Source organism: Anolis sagrei, chromosome X (genome assembly GCF_037176765.1).
Source record: "Anolis sagrei isolate rAnoSag1 chromosome X, rAnoSag1.mat, whole genome shotgun sequence".
In the NCBI taxonomy this organism is placed as follows: Eukaryota; Metazoa; Chordata; class Lepidosauria; order Squamata; family Dactyloidae; genus Anolis; species Anolis sagrei.
Window position 1 is genome coordinate 52,307,140 of NC_090034.1, and position 21,585 is coordinate 52,328,724.

Consider the following 21,585-nt stretch of genomic DNA (forward strand, 5'->3'; position numbering starts at 1 on the left):
CACTGTAATATTAATTCGGTTTCATACCACTTTAATGCTACGGATTTGTGGGAGCTACAGTTTTGTATATTTGGCTTTCCTTGGGTTCATCTATATCGTCTAATTAACCCAGTTTCATACCACTTTATTGCTATGGATTCATGGGAGCTAGTTTTGCATCTTTGGCTTTCCTTGGGTGCATCTACACCAAAGAATTAATCCGGTTTCATACCACTGTAATACTATGCATGGGAGCAAGTTTTGCATCTTTGGCTTTCCTTGGGTGCATCTACACCAAAGAATTAATCCGGTTTCATACCACTGTAATGCTATGGATTCATGGGAGCTACAGTTTTGTATATTTGGCTTTCCTTGGGTTCATCTACATCGTCTAATTAACCCAGTTTCATACCACTTTGTTGCTATGGATTCATGGGAGCTAGTTTTGCATCTTTGGCTTTCCTTGGGTGCATCTACACCAAAGAATTAATCCAGTTTCATACCACTGTAATGCTATGCATGGGAGCTAGTTTTGCATCTTTGGCTTTTCTTGGGTGCATCTACATTGGAGAATTAATGCAGTTTCACACCACTTTGATGGAATCCTAAAAGCTGTCGTTTTACAAGGTTCTGGGCCTTATCTGGGTGGGATGAATGCAGCTTGGCAACGCTTTGACTGGGAGTTGTAGTTTGGCAGTTGAAGACAAGAAGTCGCACACTTATTGGTCGCCGCGCCTGCCAGTCGAATCAAAACAGCCCGCCTTCTGGCCCGCCCCTGCTCATTTCTTCCTCGTCTCCTTCTGGCCCCTCCCCTTCCTCGTCGCTCCTCCCTTTTCGGATCTGTCCGCGCTGATTGGCCGAGACGGGGGCGTGGGGGGCGTGGCCTAGGAGGACGAGTCCAGAAGGAGAAGCGAAGGCGACGGTGGTGGAATTTGGCTGGGCTATGGGGTACGCGCATGCGCAGTAAGGGAGCTGCTCCTTCAACTCCCAAGAAAACAATCCTAATAATTGGGGGTGAGTTTGCAAGGATGTGTATAGAGGGGGACTTAAAGCGGGATTCAAACCCTTAATGGGTCTCCCAATAAAGTTGGGGGCAGGATTATTAGGAGGGGGGCTATGGAGAATTAATGGGAAGAGAAGGGATTTAAAGGGATCTGAAATGGGGATAAAGTGGAAGTGGGTTTTTAAAGTTTGCTTTTTTGAAGGGGGTCCTGAATTATTTGGGGGGAGGATATTAAAGATATATTGTTACTGCTCCCCATAAAATGTTATATAGATATTATCCAAATTTTGCATTGATTAGAATCTGGAATTTCTGAAATATTTGGGAGAGGGGTGTTAATTAAGATGCCGTAATAATAATGATGATGAAAGACTTTCCTGGGGGAAAATAATAATAATAATAATTCATAATAATAATATATAATAAACAACTGGAAAAGCTGACACGATAGGAGGATTTAAAGATCGAACTGCAAAGACTCTGGCACAAGCCAGTCAAGGTGGCCCCAGTAGTGATCAGCACACTGGGTGCAGTGCCTAAAGACCTTGGCCTGCACTTAAACACAATCGGCGCTGACAAAATTACCATCTGTCAGCTCCAAAAGGCCACCTTACTGGGATCTGCATGCATTATTCGCCGACACATCACAAAATCTTAGACACTTGAGAAGTGTCTGACATGTGATCCAATACAACAGCCAGCATAGTGACTTTGTTTGCTGTGGACTCATCTTGTTGTGTTTCAAATAATAATAATATATAATAGTAATAATAATAGTAATTGTGTGTGTGTGTGTTAGTGATAGTGATAATAACAAAAGCCTTTCATGGGAGAAAATAATAACAGTAATAACAATAGTAATAATAATAATATATTATAATAGTAGTAGTAGTAGTAATAATAATAATAATGAAAGCTTTTCCTGGGAGAAAATAATAATAATAGATAAATAGGTACTGCTTTCGTGGGAAGGTAACGGCACTCCATGCAGTCATGCTGGCCAGAGGACCTTGGACGGACAACGCCGGCTCTTCGGCTTAGACATGGAAATAAGCACCAGCCCCCAGAGTTGGATACAACTGGACTTTATGTCGAGGGGAAAACTTTACCTTTGGCATAATAATAATAATAATAATAATAATAATAATAATGTTATAGTAATAACAACAAATGCCTTTCCTGGAAGAAGATAATGTCTTCTGATGACATCTGGCAGGGACGAGAGACAGGTACTTCTCTGTGGTGGCCCCTCGCCTGTGGAACTCCCTGCCTAGGGATATTAGATCAGCCCCCTCCCTCCTGACCTTTCGAAAAAGAGTAAAAACTTGGCTCTTCGAGCAAGCATTCAGAACCTCGGGATAAATAGACAAACCCGAATCGGAAAATGACCCAGGAACGGCCAAGACGATGGAACGGATGAGGATTTGAACGAAAGGACATCGTTTTTTAAATTGTTATTATGCACTGTCTTTATGTTTAAATGTACTATAATGTTTCTCTTGTTTTGCTTTATCAATGTATGTATTTTTTATGGCATCGAATTGTGCCGACTGTGTATGCCGCCCTGAGTCACCTTCGGGCTGATATGGGCGAGATAGAAATAATGTAAATAAATAAATAATGGTCTGGAACCTCCCCCGGAGCCACTCCTGGGAGTGCACGACTTCAGTCGTTGTGCCCGCAGGTTCATTGGAACACGCAAGCCCCCTCACCACGACAAGGTGACAGTCCATTGAGGGGGAATAATAATAATAATAATAGTAATAGTAATAATAATATTATTTTTTTTGGTCGTGTCAGGAGCGACTTGAGAAACTGCAAGTCGCTTCTGGTGTAAGAGAATTGGCCGTCTGCAAGGACGTTGCCCAGAGGACGCCCGGATGATTTGATGTTTTTATCGTCCTTGTGGGAGGCTTCTCTCATGTCCCCGCATGAGGAGCTGGAGCTGACAGAGGGAGCTCATCCGCCTCTCCCCGGATTTGAACCTGCGACCTGTCGGTCTTCAGTCCTGCCGGCACAGGAGTTTAACCCACTGCGCCACCGGGGGCTCCCATAATAATAATAATAAGTAATAATAGTTATAATAATAATAATAACAAACGTCTTTCCTGGGAGAAAATAATAATAAAAACAATAATAATATATAGTAATCACTATAGTAATAATAATGAAAGCCTTCCTGGGATAAAATAATAATAACATCAATAACAATAACAACAAGAATAATATATAATAATAGTAATAAAAATAATATAATAGTAATAACAAGAAAAACATTTTCTGGCAAAAATAATAACAATAACAACAACAACAATAATAATATATAATAATTTAAAATAATAAAATTAGTGGTGGTAATAATAATAATAATAATAATAATAATAACAAAAGTCTTTCCTGGAAGATCATCATCATCATCATCATATCTGCCAGGAAAGGGTTAACCTCCTAAATTGAAAGGGTTAATTCTTAGCCCCAAAATGTATATTTCCAGAGACCAAAGTTCGAAAAACCTGGAGCTTTACAAAGCTAAAGGTTAACCAGCTTGGATTCTAGTATTTTTTGGATGGGGAAAGGTCAAAGGTCCCCCTCATAAAAGGATAAGGGAAAGATCCATTGTAATCCCCAGTGGGGTAAAGGTGTGCTCCAAATGGATATATAAATATATGTAATATATATTGTACAATAATAATAATAATAATAATAATAATAATAATAATATGGTGGTGGTGGTGGTGTTTTTGTTGTTTTGCTGTTGTTATTATTATATGGCTTTATTTTCTCCTCTCCCTTCTACGAATGTACCATGGGAAAAACCAACCCTGTGAGGTAGACTGGGAAAAACACAATTAAAATTTAATTTCTTGATGTCATTTTCTCTCGCCAATCGGGTTCCGAGACTATAGGAAAAACTAACCTTGGAGGTAGAGCAACAATTAAAAAAAAAATGATTTATTGAATTTGTTGGTCTTTGAGGCTGAGAGTGTGTGGCCCTCCCAAGGCAGCTTTCCACAGTTGAGTGCTCATAACCTGCAGATCTCATAACACACACACACAATATTATAATCATATCACATATGTAATATATTTTGTATGATATACATATTTTATAGCATATATTATTATTATTATATTATATAGTATGATATATTATATATAACACATATAACACATATATAATATAATATGTATAGTATAATATAAAGGTAAAGGTTTTCCCCTGACATTCAGTCCAGTCGTGTCTGACTCTGGGAGTTGGTGTTCATCTCCATTTCTAAGCCGAAGAGCCGGTGTTGTCCGTAGCCACCACCAAGGTCATGTGGCTGTCATGAGTGCTTGGAGCGCCATTACCTTCCCGCCAGAGCAGTGCCTATTAATCTACTCACATTTGCATGTCTTTGAACTGCTAAGTTGGCAGAAGCTGGGGCTAACAGTGGGAGCTCACGCTGTTCACTGGATTTGAATCTGTGACCTTTCGGTCAACAAGTTCAGCAGCTCAATGCTTTAACCCACTGCGCCACTGGGGGCTCCATATTATATATGTGTGTGTGTGTGTATATGTATATATATATATATATATATATATATATATATATATACACACACACACACACATACACACATATATTATATAGTATGATATATTATAGGAGCCCCCGGTGGTGCAGTAGGTTAAACCACTGAGCTGCTGAACTTGCTGACTGAAAGGTCGGCGGTTCGAATCCAGGGAGTGGGGTGAACTCCCGTTGTTAGCCCCAGCTTCTGCCAACCTAGCAGTTCGAAAACATGCAAATGTGAGTAGATCAATAGGTAATATTGGTCTGTGCAGTCATGCCGACCGCATGGCATAGGAGGCATCTACGGACAATGCTGGCTCTTCAGCTTAGAAATGGAGATGAGCACTACCCCCCCCCCCCCAGAGTCGGACACGAGTAGATTTAATGTCTACTTTACCTTTTATGATAAATTATATATAACACATATATCATGTATATGATGTAATATATTATGTATAATATAAATATTTTATATATTTATATAGTATAACATACAACACATGATATGTATCATGTATATAATGTAATATATCATGTATATTATATAGTAGAATTTATTATCTTATATATGATATATAATATATTAAGTACATAATGTAATATATTATGTATAATATAGTATAAATATATTATATAATATTATTGTATAATAGAATGTATATTTTATTATATAGTATAGTATAATATAATATATATTATATACATGATATATAACATTTATATAATATAATCGTGTATAATATAGTATAATATATATTACACTATATATAATATATTATAATATATAATATATTATAGTATAATAGAATGTATATTATATACGATATAATATATCATGTATATAATATAATTATTATAATATATTCTAATACCTCCATTGGAAAAATAGCTTAGAAAGAAGATAATACATATTGTGTATAGTCTATTATAATAGACTATATATCAATATCTGCATCCTCTGTCTCGATCTTGATTTGTGGAGTTTGGACTTTATTTCTCCCTAGAAGCCCCTTGGACCATTGAGTTGAAAGGAGAGCCCTAAAGGTCATCTAATCCAACCCCAATCTGAAAGACACTGCTAAAGTCCTCCTAACAGAGGCCAATAAGAGTTTGATTCGCATTGGTGCGTTCTGCAAACTGAATTCCCCAATAGGGTGTGCCTACACTGTTGATTTAACCCAGTTAGAAGCCCAGTGGAAAATCACCCCTTTTTCTTGTCCTGTTTTGCTTTCCCTCCCTGCTGCCTTGCCCCGTGGACTTTGCGGTTCAAATTTAGCAACAACCGTGTCGGGTTTCCTCCCAAAGGGTTTTTTTGGCCTCCAACCCATTCTCCCATTATCTGGGCCTGGCAGAAAAGAGCAGGCAGCGGCCTTATCTGGGCCAGAAGTCACTCCGTACTTTGGAAACTGCAACTTTCCTGGTGGTTGTTTTCGGAACAAGAATTGCAAAGGGGAAATTCCTGAAGCCAGGCATACCTCTGACCTAGAACATTTGTAAGGTGGCTTGTTTGTCTTTCTTTCTTTCCTTGCTTCTTTCTTTCTTTCTTTCTTTCTTCCATTCTTTTTTCCCTCTTTATCTCTTTCTTCCCTTTCTTTCTTTCTGTCTGTCTGTCTGTCTGTCTTCTTATTTCTTTTCTTCTCTCGTTTCTTCTTTCTTCCAGTCTTTTTCTTCTTTATCTCTTTGTTCTTCTTTCTTTTCTTCTCTTTTCCTGCCTTCCTTCTTTCTTACATTTTTTCTCTTTATCTCTTTCTTCCCCTTTCATTTTTCTTCCTTCCTTCTTTTCTTCTTTCTTTCTTCCTTCTATTATTTTTTTCTCTTTATATTTTTCTTCCCCTTTCTCCTTCCTTCCTTCCTTCCTTCCTTCCTTCCTTCCTTCTTTCCTTTCTTTTTATTTCTTTCTTCCATTCTTTTTTCTCTTTGTATCTTTCTTCCCCCTTTTTCCTTCTTTCTTTCCTTTCTCCTTTCTTTCTTCCATTCTTTTTTCTCTTTATCTCTTTCTTCCCCTTTCTATTTGTCTCCTTCCTTCCTTTTTCTTTCTTACATTCCTTTCCTTCTTTCTTTTCTTCCTTCCTTCCTTCCTTCCTTCCTCCCTCCCTCCCTTCCTTCCTTCCTCTCTTTTTTCTCTTTCTTCTTTCTTCCACTTCTTTTTTCTCTTTCCTTTCCATTCACGTCCTTCTTTCTTTCCATCCATCTTTCTTTCCTTTCACTTTCTTCCTTTCCTTTTTCTCTTTCCTATTTCTTCCACTTCCTCCCATTTTCTTACATTTTTCCTGTTTTCTTCCCCATTTTCTTTTCTTCTTCTGTCTCCTCTTTCTTCTGTCCTCCCTTTCATCTCCTTCATTGCTTTCTCTCTTTTTCCTTTCACTTTCTGCTTCCTTCCATTCTCAGCCTCAAAAGGAGAAATCCATATAAAGGGTGTTCCTTAGTGGTACCCTCCTGTCTGGGGTTGGTCTTGATGTCCTTTGTGGGACCCCCCTTTCCATTCTGTTTGATGAATGGGGAACAAATGTGAGCGGATGGCAATGTCACAACAAATTATAACTTAGCTTTAGGGTTTATTTGCAGTTTTTAATTCTTTTGGTGGCTCTTTTCCTGGCAAGAAAAAAATATCCTTTCTTGTTTTCTCTCAATGAAAAGGAGTTTTGTTTCGCCGAATGCCTGCCTCCTCTTTGGCCTTAATCCCTTCCCTTCTTTTATGGCTTTCTTATAAAAAAAAAGTCCGGGCCGGAAAAGAAAAATAACGTTCTTTTTACAGTGTAGGTGTGCCCTTAGTGAAACTATAACTTCCAGGATTAGAGGACCTTAAATCATGGCAGTACAAATGGGGTCAAGCTGCAGACATTCTACAGTGTAGAAATTCCCTTAGTGAAACTACAACTCCCAGGATTATGTTGCATTGATACATGGAGTGACGGCGGGCCCTTGGTGAAACTAAAAATCCCAGGATTCGATCACATTAGGCCATGGCAGTACACATGGAGTGGCAGCGTGCCCTTAGTGAAACTGCAACTCACATGATTACGTCGCAGTGAGCTGCGGCAATACAAATGGAGTAAAGGTGTGCCCTTAGTGAAACTACAACTCCCAGGAATCTACAGTAGTAGGCCATGGTGGAACACATGGAGTGATGGTGTGTCCTTAGTGAAACTACAACTCCCAGGAGTCTACAGTATTAGGCCATGTCGGAACACATGGAGTGACAGTGTACCCGTAGTGAAACTACAACTCCCAGGAGTCTATAGTATTAGGCCATAATGGAATACATGCCCTTAGTGTAACTCCAGCTCCCAGGTGTCTATAGTATTAGACCATGGTGGAACACATGGAGTGAAGATGTGCCCTTAGTGAAACTACAACTTCCAGGATTCCATCGCATTGAGCCGTAGCAATACACATGGAGTGACAGCTTGCCCTTAGTGAAACTACAGCTCCAAGGATTCCTTCGCATTAAGCAGTGCAAATAGTGTGAAGGTGTGCTTTTAGTGAAACTGCAGCTCACAGGATTCCATCACATTGAGCCATGGCAGTACACATGGGATGAAGGCGTGCCCTTGGTGAAACTACAGCTCCCAGGTGTCTATAGTATTAAGCCATGGTGGAAGACATGGAGTGACAGTGTGCCCTTAGTGAAACTACAACTCCCAGGAGTCCATACTGTTAAGCCATGGTAGTAGAAACAGAGTCAAGCTACATTCGTTCTACACTCTAGGCATGCCCTTAGTGAAACGATAACTCCCATTATTCCTCTCTTCCAGGTGCCCTGGTTCCCCTTCTCGCCCGCCGGTCCGCCTGGCATGGGTGATGGTCGAGTGGTCGAAGGGCAAGTGGGTCTGAAGAGGACGGATGCAGAGGCCACGTTCCACGCCTTGCCTGAGGTGAGCCCCTCTGGCTACGTCCGTCTCTCCCAGCTTGACCATCTCCTCCTTGAAATGCTTTTGTGCAGGACAGGGTCATTCCAAAATAGACTACAACTTCCCTCCATTTAGATTTCCCATTGAAGCAGCCTAGAATCGTATTGGCCTTTTTCACCGCTGCAGCACAGTCTTGGCTAATAATAATAATAATAATAATAATAATAATAATAATAATATACCTTTCACAACAACTATTGTCAATCCAAGTGCCGCTCATCCTATATACAAATAGTAATCATCATCATATCCCTTTCACATTGACAATCCAAGTGTCCCCCTCCTATATGCAAATAATAATGATGATGATGATGATGATGATGATAATAATAATAATAATATCCCTTTCACACTGTCAATCTAAGTGTTTTCCCTCCTATATACAAATAATAATAATAATATCCCTTTCACATTGTCAATCCAAGTGTTTTCCCTCCTATATACAAATAATAATAATAATATCCCTTTCATATTGTCAATCCAAGTGTCTCCCCTGCTATATAGAAATAAATAATAATAATAATAATAATAATATCTCTTTCACATGAACTGTTGTCAATCCAAGTGCCCTCAATTCTATATACAAATAATAATAATAATAATAATAATATCCCTTTCACATTGTCAATCCAAGTGTTTTCCCTCCTATATACAAATAATAATAATAATAATAATAATAATATCTCTTTCACATGAACTGTTGTCAATCCAAGTGCCCTCAATTCTATATACAAATAATAATAATAATAATAATAATATCCCTTTCACATTGTCAATCCAAGTGTTTTCCCTCCTATATACAAATAATAATAATAATAATAATAATATCCCTTTCATATTGTCAATCCAAGTGTCTCCCCTGCTATATAGAAATAATAATAATAATAATAATAATAATAATATCTCTTTCACATGAACTGTTGTCAATCCAAGTGCCCCCAATTCTATATAGAAATAATAATAATAATAATAATAATAATAATAATATCCCTTTCACATTGTCAATCCAAGTGTTTTCCCTCCTATATACAAATAATAATAATAATAATATCCCTTTCACATTGTCAATCCAAGTGTCTCCCCTGCTATAAACAAACAAATAATAATAATAATAATAATAATAATAATATCTCTTTCACATGAACTGTTGTCAATCCAAGTGCCCCCAATTCTATATAGAAATAATAATAATAATAATAATAATAATAATATCCCTTTCACATTGTCAATCCAAGTGTTTTCCCTCCTATATACAAATAATAATAATAATAATATCCCTTTCACATTGTCAATCCAAGTGTCTCCCCTGCTATAAACAAACAAATAATAATAATAATAATAATAATAATAATATCTCTTTCACATGAACTGTTGTCAATCCAAGTGCCCCCAATTCTATATAGAAATAATAATAATAATAATAATAATAATAATATCCCTTTCACATTGTCAATCCAAGTGTTTTCCCTCCTATATACAAATAATAATAATAATAATATCCCTTTCACATTGTCAATCCAAGTGTCTCCCCTGCTATAAACAAACAAATAATAATAATAATAATAATAATAATATCTCTTTCACATGAACTGTTGTCAATCCAAGTGCCCCCAATTCTATATAGAAATAATAATAATAATAATAATAATAATATCCCTTTCACATTGTCAATCCAAGTGTTTTCCCTCCTATATACAAATAATAATAATAATAATATCCCTTTCACATTGTCAATCCAAGTGTCTCCCCTGCTATAAACAAACAAATAATAATAATAATAATAATAATAATAATAATATCTCTTTCACATGAACTGTTGTCAATCCAAGTGCCCCCAATTCTATATAGAAATAATAATAATAATAATAATAATAATAATATCCCTTTCACATTGTCAATCCAAGTGTTTTCCCTCCTATATACAAATAATAATAATAATAATATCCCTTTCACATTGTCAATCCAAGTGTCTCCCCTGCTATAAACAAACAAATAATAATAATAATAATAATAATAATAATATCTCTTTCACATGAACTGTTGTCAATCCAAGTGCCCCAATTCTATATACAAATAATAATAATAATAATAATAATAATAATATCCCTTTCATATTGTCAATCCAAGTGTCCCCCATGTTACAGACAAATAATAATATCTCTGAACGATTGTCAATTCAAGTGCCCTCAATTCTATATACAAATAATAATAATAATAATAATACCAGGCTTTAGCACAGCGGGTTAAACCGCCAATTACAGAAAATCTTGCTGCTTGAAAGTCGGCAGTTCAAGCCCAGGCTGCAGTGAGCTCCCAAATGTCAGCCCAGCTTCTGCTCACTTAGCAGTAATGTGAGTAGATAAATAGGTACTGCTTTGGCGGGGAGATAATAAAAGATGCCCATGCGGATTCCATTGGGAGAGCATCTAAAGACAATAAAGCTCGGCAAGGAAGATGGAACGACAGCAATCCTCATGGCACAGCCTCCAGATGCCGGAGATGGACAAAGATGGGAAGCCTTTACCTCTGTTTATATACTGTCTGCCTTTGTTCATTGTATAACCGCATTGACTGTTTGCTGTATATGTGTACTTTAATCTGCCCTGAGTTCCCTCAGGGAGATAGAGCAGAATAAAGCATATTATTATATTATTAAGGTAAAGGTCTCCCCTGACATGTACTGTAGTCGTGTCCGACTCTACGGGATGTTGCTCATCTCCATGCTTAAACTGAAGAGCCAGTGTTGCCTGTGGACACCTCCAAGGTCATGTGGCCAGCATGACTGCATGGAGTGCCGTTACCTTCCCACCAAGGGAGTACCTATTGATCTATTCACATTTGCATGTTTTTGAACTGCTAGGTTGGCAGAAGCTGGGCCTAACAGCGGGAGCTCACACCACTCCCCAGATTTGAACCGCCGACCTTTCAGTCAGCAAGTTCAGCAGCTCAACGGTTATATTATATTATTACCTCTTTCATATTGTCAATCAAAGAGTTCCCCATCTATATACAAATAATAATAATAATAATAATAATAATAATAATAATAATAATAATCTATGCATGTCATATTTATTGTACTGAACAGGGGCATTGTATGGACAATCAGGGCAATTCTAGGGTTTCTCCCTCGCAGGGCGTCCAAGAGCAGAGGAATGTGGTCCATTCCTTGATGTCTGGAGCGCTTGCCGGAGCCGTGGCCAAAACTGCCGTGGCCCCCCTGGACCGGACGAAAATCATCTTCCAAGGTAAGGCTGCCGAATCCTAGGTTGGGAAAGGGACCGCTAGAGGTCATGTAGTCCACCCCTATTCGGCCAGGCAGGCAGGCACAACTTGAGCCTTCCTGAAAGAGGTCCCTCCAGCCTTTCCAGAGATGGAGACACAATTCCCCTTCCAGGTTCAATGTGTATTAAACAAAATTATAGATGGGAGGGACCCCAAAGGCCATCTAGTCTGGCCCATTGCCTTGCAGGAAGGCACAACTTGAACTGTGTTGAAAGAAGCCCTTCCAGTCCCTTTTTAAAGGCCTCCAAACATGAAGACCTTCCATTTAAGTCCCGTTTAAAGACAATTCAAATCCTAATAGAATCCTAGAATTGGAAGGGATTCGTTGAATGAAGCATATAAAGAATATATACAGTATACACATTAAGATCCTGCTTAGAATTGCTTTCCCCGCAACATCTCATCTGCTGCTTTAATCCCCAAAGGAAATCAAGGCGATTTAATCTCTCGGTTTTGAAAAGTGGGCTTTCCTTCCTTTTCCGGGAAGAGCTGAAAATCCAGTGTTAATCCGACGATTCCCATATATACGTATAATCCTTTCCTCGCAGACACACAAAACCCATTCCGAAATTGACTTTTTGTGGGGCGAAATAGGGTGCAGATGAATACCAACAACAACAACAACTTGTATCCCTCTTTCCTCTCTTAAGGAAACTAAAAGCTGCTCAAAGGTTGTGTGAATAATGCTAATATCATCATAATCCAGCTTTTCTCTCTTAACTCAAAGCAGCTCAAAGGTTATGTGAATAATAATAATAATCATCATCATCATCATCCTGTTCTACTCAAAGTATCTCAAAGGTTATGTGAATAATATATGTATCGCATTGAGCTATGACAGTACACATGGAGTGATGGCATGCCCTTAGTGAAACTACTAATCCCAATATTCCATCGCATTTCGCCATGGCAGTCACATGGAGTGAAGGTGTGATCTTAGTGAAACTGCAAATCCCAGGAATCCATAGTATTAAGCCATGGCGGAACACATGGAGTGACAGCATGCCCTTCGTGAAACTACAACTCCCAGGATCCTGTCGCATTGAGCCATGACAGTACAAATGGAGTAACGCCGTGCCCTTCGTGAAACTACAACTCCCAGGATCCCGTCGCATTGAGTCATAGCAGTACACATGGAGTGACAGCGTTCCCTCGGTGAAACTACAACTCCCAGGATTCCATCGCATTATTTATTTATTTATTTGCAACATTTGTATGCCGCTTTTCTCACCCCGAAGGGGACTCAATAGTGTGCCCTTGGTGAAACTACAACTCCCAGGAATCTATCGCATTTAGCCATGGTTGTCCAAATTGAGTGAAGGCATGACTTTAGTGAAACTACAACTCCCAGGATTCTATCAAATGGAGCTATGGCGGTACAAATGGAGTTGAGGCGTGCCTTTCGTGAAGCTACAACTCCCAGGATTCTATCACATTGAGCCATGGCACTACAAATAATAATCATATTCATAATCATAATAATCCTATTTTACTCTCTTAAGGCAATTCAAAGCTTCTCAAAAGTTGTGTGAATAATAATATCATCATTACTACTATCATCATATTCTCTCTTAAGAGGCTCGAAGCAGCTCAAAGGTTATGTGAATAAATAATAATATAATCATGTCATTATTATCTTGTTTTATTCTCTTAATGAGTCTCAAAGCTGCTCAAAAATTGTGTGAATAATAATAATAATAATAATAATAATAATCTAATTATTACTATTAGGGCCAGGCTTTCACACAGCAGGTTAACCGCCAGCTGCAGTAAACCTTGCCAACTGAAAGGCTAACACTTTGAAGTCTGGGTTGGGGTGAGCTCCTGATCTTTAGCCCAGCTTCTGCCTACCTAGCACTTTTGAAAACAGCAATGTGAACAGATAAATAGGCACCGCTTAAGCGGGGAGGTATTTAAGGCACCCCTAAGGAAATGCCAGAAAAATGCCAGCAATTCTATCAAGGAGGAAGTTTATGAACAAAGCTCTTCAGCAGGGAAAGCGGAGCAATAGCACCCCCTGTGGCTGGAATCAAGCACAGCCTCCAAAATGCAGAAGATGGGAAAGCCTATATATCTCAATCTATGTATAGTTGTCTTGTCTTGTCAGTGTATAACAGCACTGAATGTTTGCTGCATTTGTGTTCTGTGATCCATTCTCAGTCCCCTTCAGGGTGAGAAGAACGGAATATAAATACTCTAAATAAAATACTGTTATTTTTATCATCACCATCATAATTCCGCTCTCCTCTCTTAAGGAGAGTCAAAGCTACTCAAAGGTTGTGTTAAATAATAATAATATTATAATCATATTATTATTAACAACCTGTTTTACTCTTAAGGAGAGTTACAACAGTTCAAAGGTTATGTTAATAATAATAATAATAATAATAATAATAATAATAACAATAATATATTATTATTATTATTATTATTATTATTATCCTGATTTACTCTCTAAGGGAGACTCAGAGAAGATCAAAGGTTACGTTAATAATAGTAATAATATCTTACTCCTTCTCTCTCTCAAAGTGTCGAACTCCAAAAAGCAGAACCATATGAAAATTGAAAACTAAAGCATAGAAATCGCACTTAAATACAAGGCTATTAAAATACACATTGTGAAAGCCCATCAAACCCATTCATTTGAGTGCAATGTAAAAGAAATACAAGATAATAAAAGGGGAGGGTGGGTTTGTCACGTGTGTTTAAGAAGCTTCCGTTTTGACCGTGCCTTCCTAATGGCGACTTCTTTTCCTTTTCAGTGTCGTCGAACCGTTTTTCTGCAAAGGTAAGGCTGCCTCCATTTATCTGGGGAACCTCGAAGACCATCCAGTCAAAACCCCATTCTTTCCAGGGAGGTAAACAACATTCAATTCCTCTCGACAGATGGCCATCCAGCCTCAGGCATTTAAAAACAAAAACTGGATGGGGTGGCATTGGGGGGGGGGGGTCCCTTTGATCTCTAGTGACATCTTGACTACTTTGAGGTTTTTGAATCAGAAGCTGGATGGCCATCTGTGGGGAGGGCTTTGATGGTGTCTTCCTTTCTCAAAGGGGGGTGGACTGGATGGCCTTTGGGGGCCCTTCCAACTCTAGAAGTCTGTAATCTACCTATCTACCTATCTATCTATCTATCTATTATCTATCTATCTTCTATACAGATAATAAAAGTGAAAATATGTATGTGTGTTTCGAGTGTCCACTTACATAAACAAGTGGCTTCCACAAACTATAGTCCCCACAACTCAGGAGACACCAAAGGCCCTCCCTCCAATGACACTGCAGGTTACAGAGAGTGCCATGAACATGTACAAGACCCCTGCTGATGTCCTTCACAAACACCATCCTGCCCACCACCCAAGTGAAAGCTTTCATAGCAGGACAATTTCATCCTAGATTTTCTGTGTTTCCTCCACCACAGACATCCCAGTGTTCTTTCTCTCTCCATTTGTAGTGGAATTTGCAAGACCCCGCCTACTCCCTTAACCCTTTCCTATTCTTTTCTATGGCACACAAAAAACAGAGGAACTGATCAGCAACTGAACATACTAGAGATAATTCACCATGATTTATAGAAGTTGTAGGTACTGGGATGTATAGTTCCAGTATTGATCTTAAACACCTAAGAGCACTCTGAACTCCACTAATGATGGACCTGAAACTAACTTGGCACCCAGAACCCCCATGACCAACAAAAATACTGGAGGTCTTTGGAGGGATTTATAGGAGTTGTAGTTCACCTACATCCAAAGTGCACTATGAACCCAAACAATGATGGATCTGGACCAAACTTGGCATGCCCACATTTGAATACTGGTGGGTTTTGAGGGGAATTGGCCTGGACATTCTGGAGTTGTAGGTACTGGGATTTTTAGTTCACCTGCAATCAAAGACCACTCTGAACTTCACCAACGATGGAATTGGACCAAACTTGGCACACACAGCCCTCACAACCAGCAAAAAATACTGGAGGTCTTTGGGGGAAATTCACCTTGATTTGAGGGAGTTGTAGTTCACTTACAACCAGAGAGCACTGTGAACTCAAACAGTAATTCATCTGGACCAATCTAGGCACACATACCTCATATGCTGAAAATTGATTATTGGAGGGGTTTGGAGGGAACTGACCTTCCTTTCTGGGAGTTGTAGTTCACCCACAACCAGAGAAACTGACCTCCACCGATGATGGACCTGGACCAAACTTGGCACACAGAAACCCCAGAACTAACTCAACCTACTGAAGGGATTTGAGGGGTCTGACTCACCATAGTGGGAGTTGTAGTTTACCCTGCAGCCAGAGAGCACACTGAACCCCACCTATGATGCATCTAGAGCAAACTTACCCAACATAACAAACTTTAAGTCCTAACGGATTTCAGGGGGTTAACCTGGCAGGATATGAGTTGTAGTTTACCCACAACCTTATGCATTTTGTACAATTAAAAATTGAGTTTTTCAAATAACCAGGGCAACGCCGGGTATCCAATCTAGTTAGTAATATTATCATTGATCAGAGTCTGGATGGGCATCTCTCAGGTGGGCTTTGATGGTGTCTTCCTTTGTGGCAGGAGGGGGTGGACTGGATGGCCTTTAGTGGTTTTTTCAACTCTTATCATTCATAAGTGTTCCCCGCTTCTTGCAGGAGGCCTACCGGCTGGTCTACCGCACCTACCTCCATGAGGGCTTCTTCAGCCTTTGGCGCGGCAACTCAGCCACCATGGTGCGGGTCATCCCTTATGCCGCCATCCAGTTCTGTGCCCACGAGGAATACAAGCAGCTCTTGGGGAGCTATTATGGCTTCCAGGGAAAGTAAGGCAAAGATCGGGTGTCTTGTTTACGTACCAAGGCTAGGTGGCCATCTGTCGGGAGGGATCAGATTGTGTCTTCCTAAACTACTTAACAGAATGGATGACTCCTTGGGGTCCCTCCCAACTAGGATTCCATGGTCTATAGCCCATAACTCTTCTAATGTCTATGAGGCTGGATGGCCATCTATTTGGAGAGATCGGATGGTGCATTCCTTTTAAGTTGGAATTGGATTATCTAGAGTATTTGTATTGAAATATAACAGTGAAAAGACTAGACATGATTTTGTCAATTCTTTTGAGTGCTGGTTGTTTGAGAGTTTTAGGTTAGCTGAGAGTCTACTGTGTTGTTGTTATTATCCAGGGCTCTGACCCCGCTGCCGCGCTTTGTGGCTGGTTCACTGGCGGGGACCACGGCAGCCATGTTGACGTATCCCTTGGACCTGGTGCGGGCACGGATGGCGGTGACCCCTAAGGAAATGTGAGTGGATTGCTTTGTATTGCATTATGAGGCCATAAATGTGAGTGGGTGCTTTACACTGCATTTTATTGGCTGGCCATAAAGGTGAGTGGATGCTTTACATTGCATTGCATTGGTTGGCCATCAAAGTGAGTGGATGCTTTGCATTGCATCACATTGCATGGCTATAAATGTTTGTGGATGTTTTGTATTGTATTGCATTGCATTGTACTGTATGGCTATAAATGTGAGTGGATGCTATGCTTTGCATTGCATTGCATGGCCATAAAGGTGAGTGGATACTTCGCATTGCTTTGCCATATATGTGAGTGGGCAGTTTGCATTGCATTGCATGGCTATAAAGGTGAGTGGGTGCTTTGGATTGTGTTACATTGGTTGACCATAAATATGAGTTGATGTATTGCATTGGTTGGCCATAAATATGAGTGGGTTCTTTGCATTGCATTGCATGGCCATAAATGTGAGTGGATGTTTTGCATTGTGTTTCATTTCATAAATGTGAGTGGATGCTTTGCTTTGCATTGCATTGTATCACACTGCATGGCTATAAATGTGAGTGGATGCTTTGCATTGCATTGCATGGCCATCAATGTGAGTGGATGCTTTGCTTTGCATTGTATCACACTGCATGGCTATAAATGTGAATAGATGCTTTGCATTGCATTGTATGGCCATAAATGTGAGTGGATGCTTTGCTTTGCATTGTATCACACTGCGTGGCTATAAATGTGAATAGATGCTTTGCACTGCATTGCATGGCCATAAATGTGAGTGGATACTTTGTACTGGATTGCATTGGTTGGCCATAAAGGTGAGTAGATGCTTTGCATTGCATTGCATTCGTTGGCCATAAATATAAGTGAATGTTTTATTTTGCATTGTATTGCATGACCATAAATGTGAGTGGATGCTTTGCAGTGCATGGCCATACATGTGAATGAATTTCCTTCCATTTGTCTTATCCAAGGTACAGCAACATTGTTCATGTCTTCATCCGGATCTCACGGGAGGAGGGCCTGAAGACCCTCTACCGGGGCTTTGCCCCCACCATCCTGGGGGTCATCCCTTACGCCGGGCTGAGCTTCTTCACCTACGAGACCCTCAAGAAGTTTCATGCAGGTAAGAAGGGGTTTCTGGCTTTGGTGGACCGTTTTGGAGCACTATTGTGGTGCAGACAGCCAGGCAACCATGTCCCTCTCTGCCTTTCTCATGCCCAGATCACAGCGGACGCTCGCAGCCGTACCCCCTGGAGCGCCTAGCCTTTGGTGCCTGTGCTGGCCTGATTGGCCAGTCGGCCTCCTATCCACTGGATGTGGTGCGCCGGCGGATGCAGACGGCCGGCGTGATGGGCTTCTCCTACAGCTCCATCCTGGGTACCATGGTGGACATTGCCCGGGAGGAGGGCCTGGTCCGGGGCCTCTACAAGGGGCTAAGCATGAACTGGGTCAAGGGCCCTATCGCCGTGGGCATCAGCTTCATGACCTTCGACCTCACCCAGATCCTGCTCCGGCGGTGGGAGCGGAGTGTCCACGTGGAGAGGTAGGCGGCGGAAGGGAATGGGGCCAATGGGCAGACTGCCCGGAAACCCCACACGGAATCCCAACCCGGAAGCCTTGTCTGGAGGTCCTTCTGGAAACCCCATATGGACACCTATCTGGAGGTCCCGTCAGAAATATTGTATGGAAGTCAATCCTGAAGTCTCATTGGGGGGTCCTTCTGGAAGCCTATCTGGAAGTCCTGTATGGAAACTTATCTGGAAGCCTTGTCCAGAGGTCCTTCTGGAAAACCTATAAGGATACCTATCTGGAAGTCTGATTGGAAATCATGCGTGGAAACTATCTGGAAGTCTCATCTGGAAGTCCTGCAAGGAAACCTATCTGAAAGCCTTGTCTGGAGGAAACCCCATATGGACATTTGTCTGGAAGTCCCATCGGAAATCCTGTATGAAAAGCCACCCGGAAGTCATGTCCAGAGGTCCTTCTGGAAATCTATCTGGAAGCCTTGTCCAGAGTTCCTTCTGGAAACCTCAAATGAACACTTGTCTGGAAATCCCATTGTAAATCATGTATGGAAACCCATCTAGAAGTCCTGTATGGAAAACCATCTGCAAGTCTCATTCAGCAATCCTTCTGGAAATGCCATATGGACACCTATCTGGAAGTCCCATTAGAAATCATGTATGGGAAACCCATCCGGAAGTCTCATTGGGAGATTCTTCTGAAAATCCCATAAAGACACCTACCTGCAAGACCCACCAGAAATCATGTATGGAAACCTATCTGGAAGTCTCGTCAGTAGGTCCTTCTGGAGACCCCATAAGGACACCTATCTGGAAGTTACATCAGAAAATCTGTATGGAAACCCATCCGGAAGTCCTGTTGAAAATTCTGTATGGACACCTACCTGGAAGTCTTATCGGAAATCCTGTATGGAAACCATCTGGAAGTCCTGTATGGATACATATCTGGAAGCCTTGTATGGCGGTCCTACAAAAACGCCATAAGTATACCTATCTGGAAGTCCCATCAGAAATCATGTATGGAAACCCATCCGGAAGTCACGTCTAGAGGTCCTTCCGGAAACCCCATATGGACACTTGTCTGGAAGTCCAATCAGAAATCATGTATGAAAATCCATCTGGAAGTCTGTGATGGAAACTGTGATGGGAACCCTGTACAGAAGCCCATCCGGAGGCTCCATTCAAAAGTCCCATCCAGAAGTCTCATCCGGAAAACCCAGATGGAAACCATTTTGGAAACCCTATGCCAATGTCCCATCTCTAAACTCTGGAAACTCATACGGAAGTCCCATCCGAAAACCCTTTTCAGAAGTCCTGTCTAAAAAATTCCATATGGAAATCCAGTCTGGAAATTGATACAGAAGTTCTGTCCGGAAACCGTTCTGGAAATTTCACCCTAAAATAATTGTATGGAAACCAGAAACCCTTCCTGAAGTCCCATCAGAATTCCTTATACAGAAACCCCAACCCCTCTGTGTTTCCCCAACTGGACTCCAGCACCTAGCATCCTCAATCATCGGGACTTAATGGGAATCGAGGCCTGAAGTTTTGGAATCTGGGGGAATATGGCATCTCGGACTTTGGAACGGACAGCGTGATGATGATGATGATGATGATGATGATTATTATTATTATTATTAAATTGCAGCAGAGGATGTTGGGATAGGTTAAGCAGAGACTGGATGGCCATCTGTCAGAAGGGCTTTGATGATGACTTCCTGCCTAGTAGAATGAGGTCAGACTGGACGGCCATCTGTCGGAAGGGCTTTGGTGATGTCTTCCTGCCTAGTAGAATGAGGTCAGACTGGATGGCCATCTGTCGGAAGGGCTTTGATGATGTCTTCCTGCCTGGTAGAATGAGGTCAGACTGGATGGCCATCTGTCGGAAGGGCTTTGATGATGTCTTCCTGCCTAGTAGAATGAGGTCAGACTAGATGGCCCCTGGAAGTCTCTTCCAACTCTATCTAATACAATCCTCTGGGAGTTCAAATTAAATACTAATATGGAGAATGTTCAAGTGTATCAACCATGTGGGGATGATGGGGGTGAAGTTAAAATAATATAGGGATTATGGGAGTTTGAATGAACAAATATATAGGGGATGATGGGAGTTCTTTTCTTGTCTCGATGACCTCAGATTTGCACATTTTTATGTTTCTCCCAGACATGAAACTATTGGACAATTTTCTAGACCTTTAAAGAATCCAATGCTGCATTGCCGATCCCACCAGAAAACTATATTTCCCAGAGTTTTTCTTTCTCCCTTCCCGGTGGGTTTTTGCGTGTTTATAACAGCAAACGGTCCTCTTTTTGTTGTTGTTGTTTTATATTAATGTTTATAGCGACCCTAATAATTGTAAACATCTGTGCCAAGAGTGGAGGTATATTTAATAATAAAAGGAAATTTGCTTTATCCAAGCCCTGGGTTCAGCATTCACTTGGGTCGTGGGCAATATGGTGTTTGCGGAGGATATTGGCAGGTCTCTTGTACATGTTCATCGCACTCACTATAATCTACAATGTCATCGGAGGAAGGGCCATTGGTGTCTCCTGAGTAGTGGGAGCTATAGCTGTTTGTGGAGGCACATACAGATTTTCACTTTTATTGTGTGTATAGATAAATAGATAAGATATAGATATCCCTATATGCATTTGTCCTGTTATAATAATAGGACTAATATCCCTATATAATATCTATTATAATTTCCCTAAATATATATTAGTCTAATAATAATAATACTTCTATATATTTTACTAGCTGTACCCCACCACGTGTTGCTGTGGCCCTCAGAAAACAGAGGATTTGCAGACATGACGCAATCTGGGCTAGGGAACTCCTCCCACCAAAGGTTTCCTGCTGGCTAGTAGATTCCAGGCTGTTAAGGTATTTTTTTTGTGTCAGGAGTGACCTGAGAAACTGCAAGTCGCTTCTGGTGTGAGAGAATTGGCTGTCTGCAAGGACGTTGCCCAGGGGACGCCTGGATGATTTGGTGTTTTATCATCCTTGTGGGAGGCTTCTCTCATGTCCCCGCATGAGGAGCTGGA

The 21,585-nt window shown here is 40.5% G+C and overlaps 1 protein-coding gene across 4 annotated transcripts; it reads left to right on the forward strand.

The window, feature by feature from the left end:
- Window positions 1-858: 858 nt before the first annotated feature.
- Window positions 859-20,958, forward strand: SLC25A42 (solute carrier family 25 member 42). 4 transcript variants are annotated; one of them, XM_060785077.2, is made up of 8 exons: window positions 859-993; window positions 8,295-8,414; window positions 11,587-11,698; window positions 14,498-14,523; window positions 16,378-16,544; window positions 16,905-17,021; window positions 17,989-18,140; window positions 18,239-20,958. In XM_060785077.2, the coding sequence occupies exons 2-8, from the start codon at window positions 8,334-8,336 to the stop codon at window positions 18,562-18,564; spliced, it is 981 nt and encodes a 326-aa protein (XP_060641060.1). In that variant the 5' UTR covers window positions 859-993; window positions 8,295-8,333; the 3' UTR covers window positions 18,565-20,958. The 4 variants fall into 4 exon arrangements, with proteins under 4 accessions (XP_060641060.1, XP_060641061.1, XP_067329507.1 ...); XM_060785078.2 differs by having other exon boundaries at window positions 867-927; XM_067473406.1 differs by lacking the exon at window positions 859-993 and adding an exon at window positions 5,868-6,037.
- The last annotated feature ends 627 nt before the right edge of the window (window positions 20,959-21,585 follow it).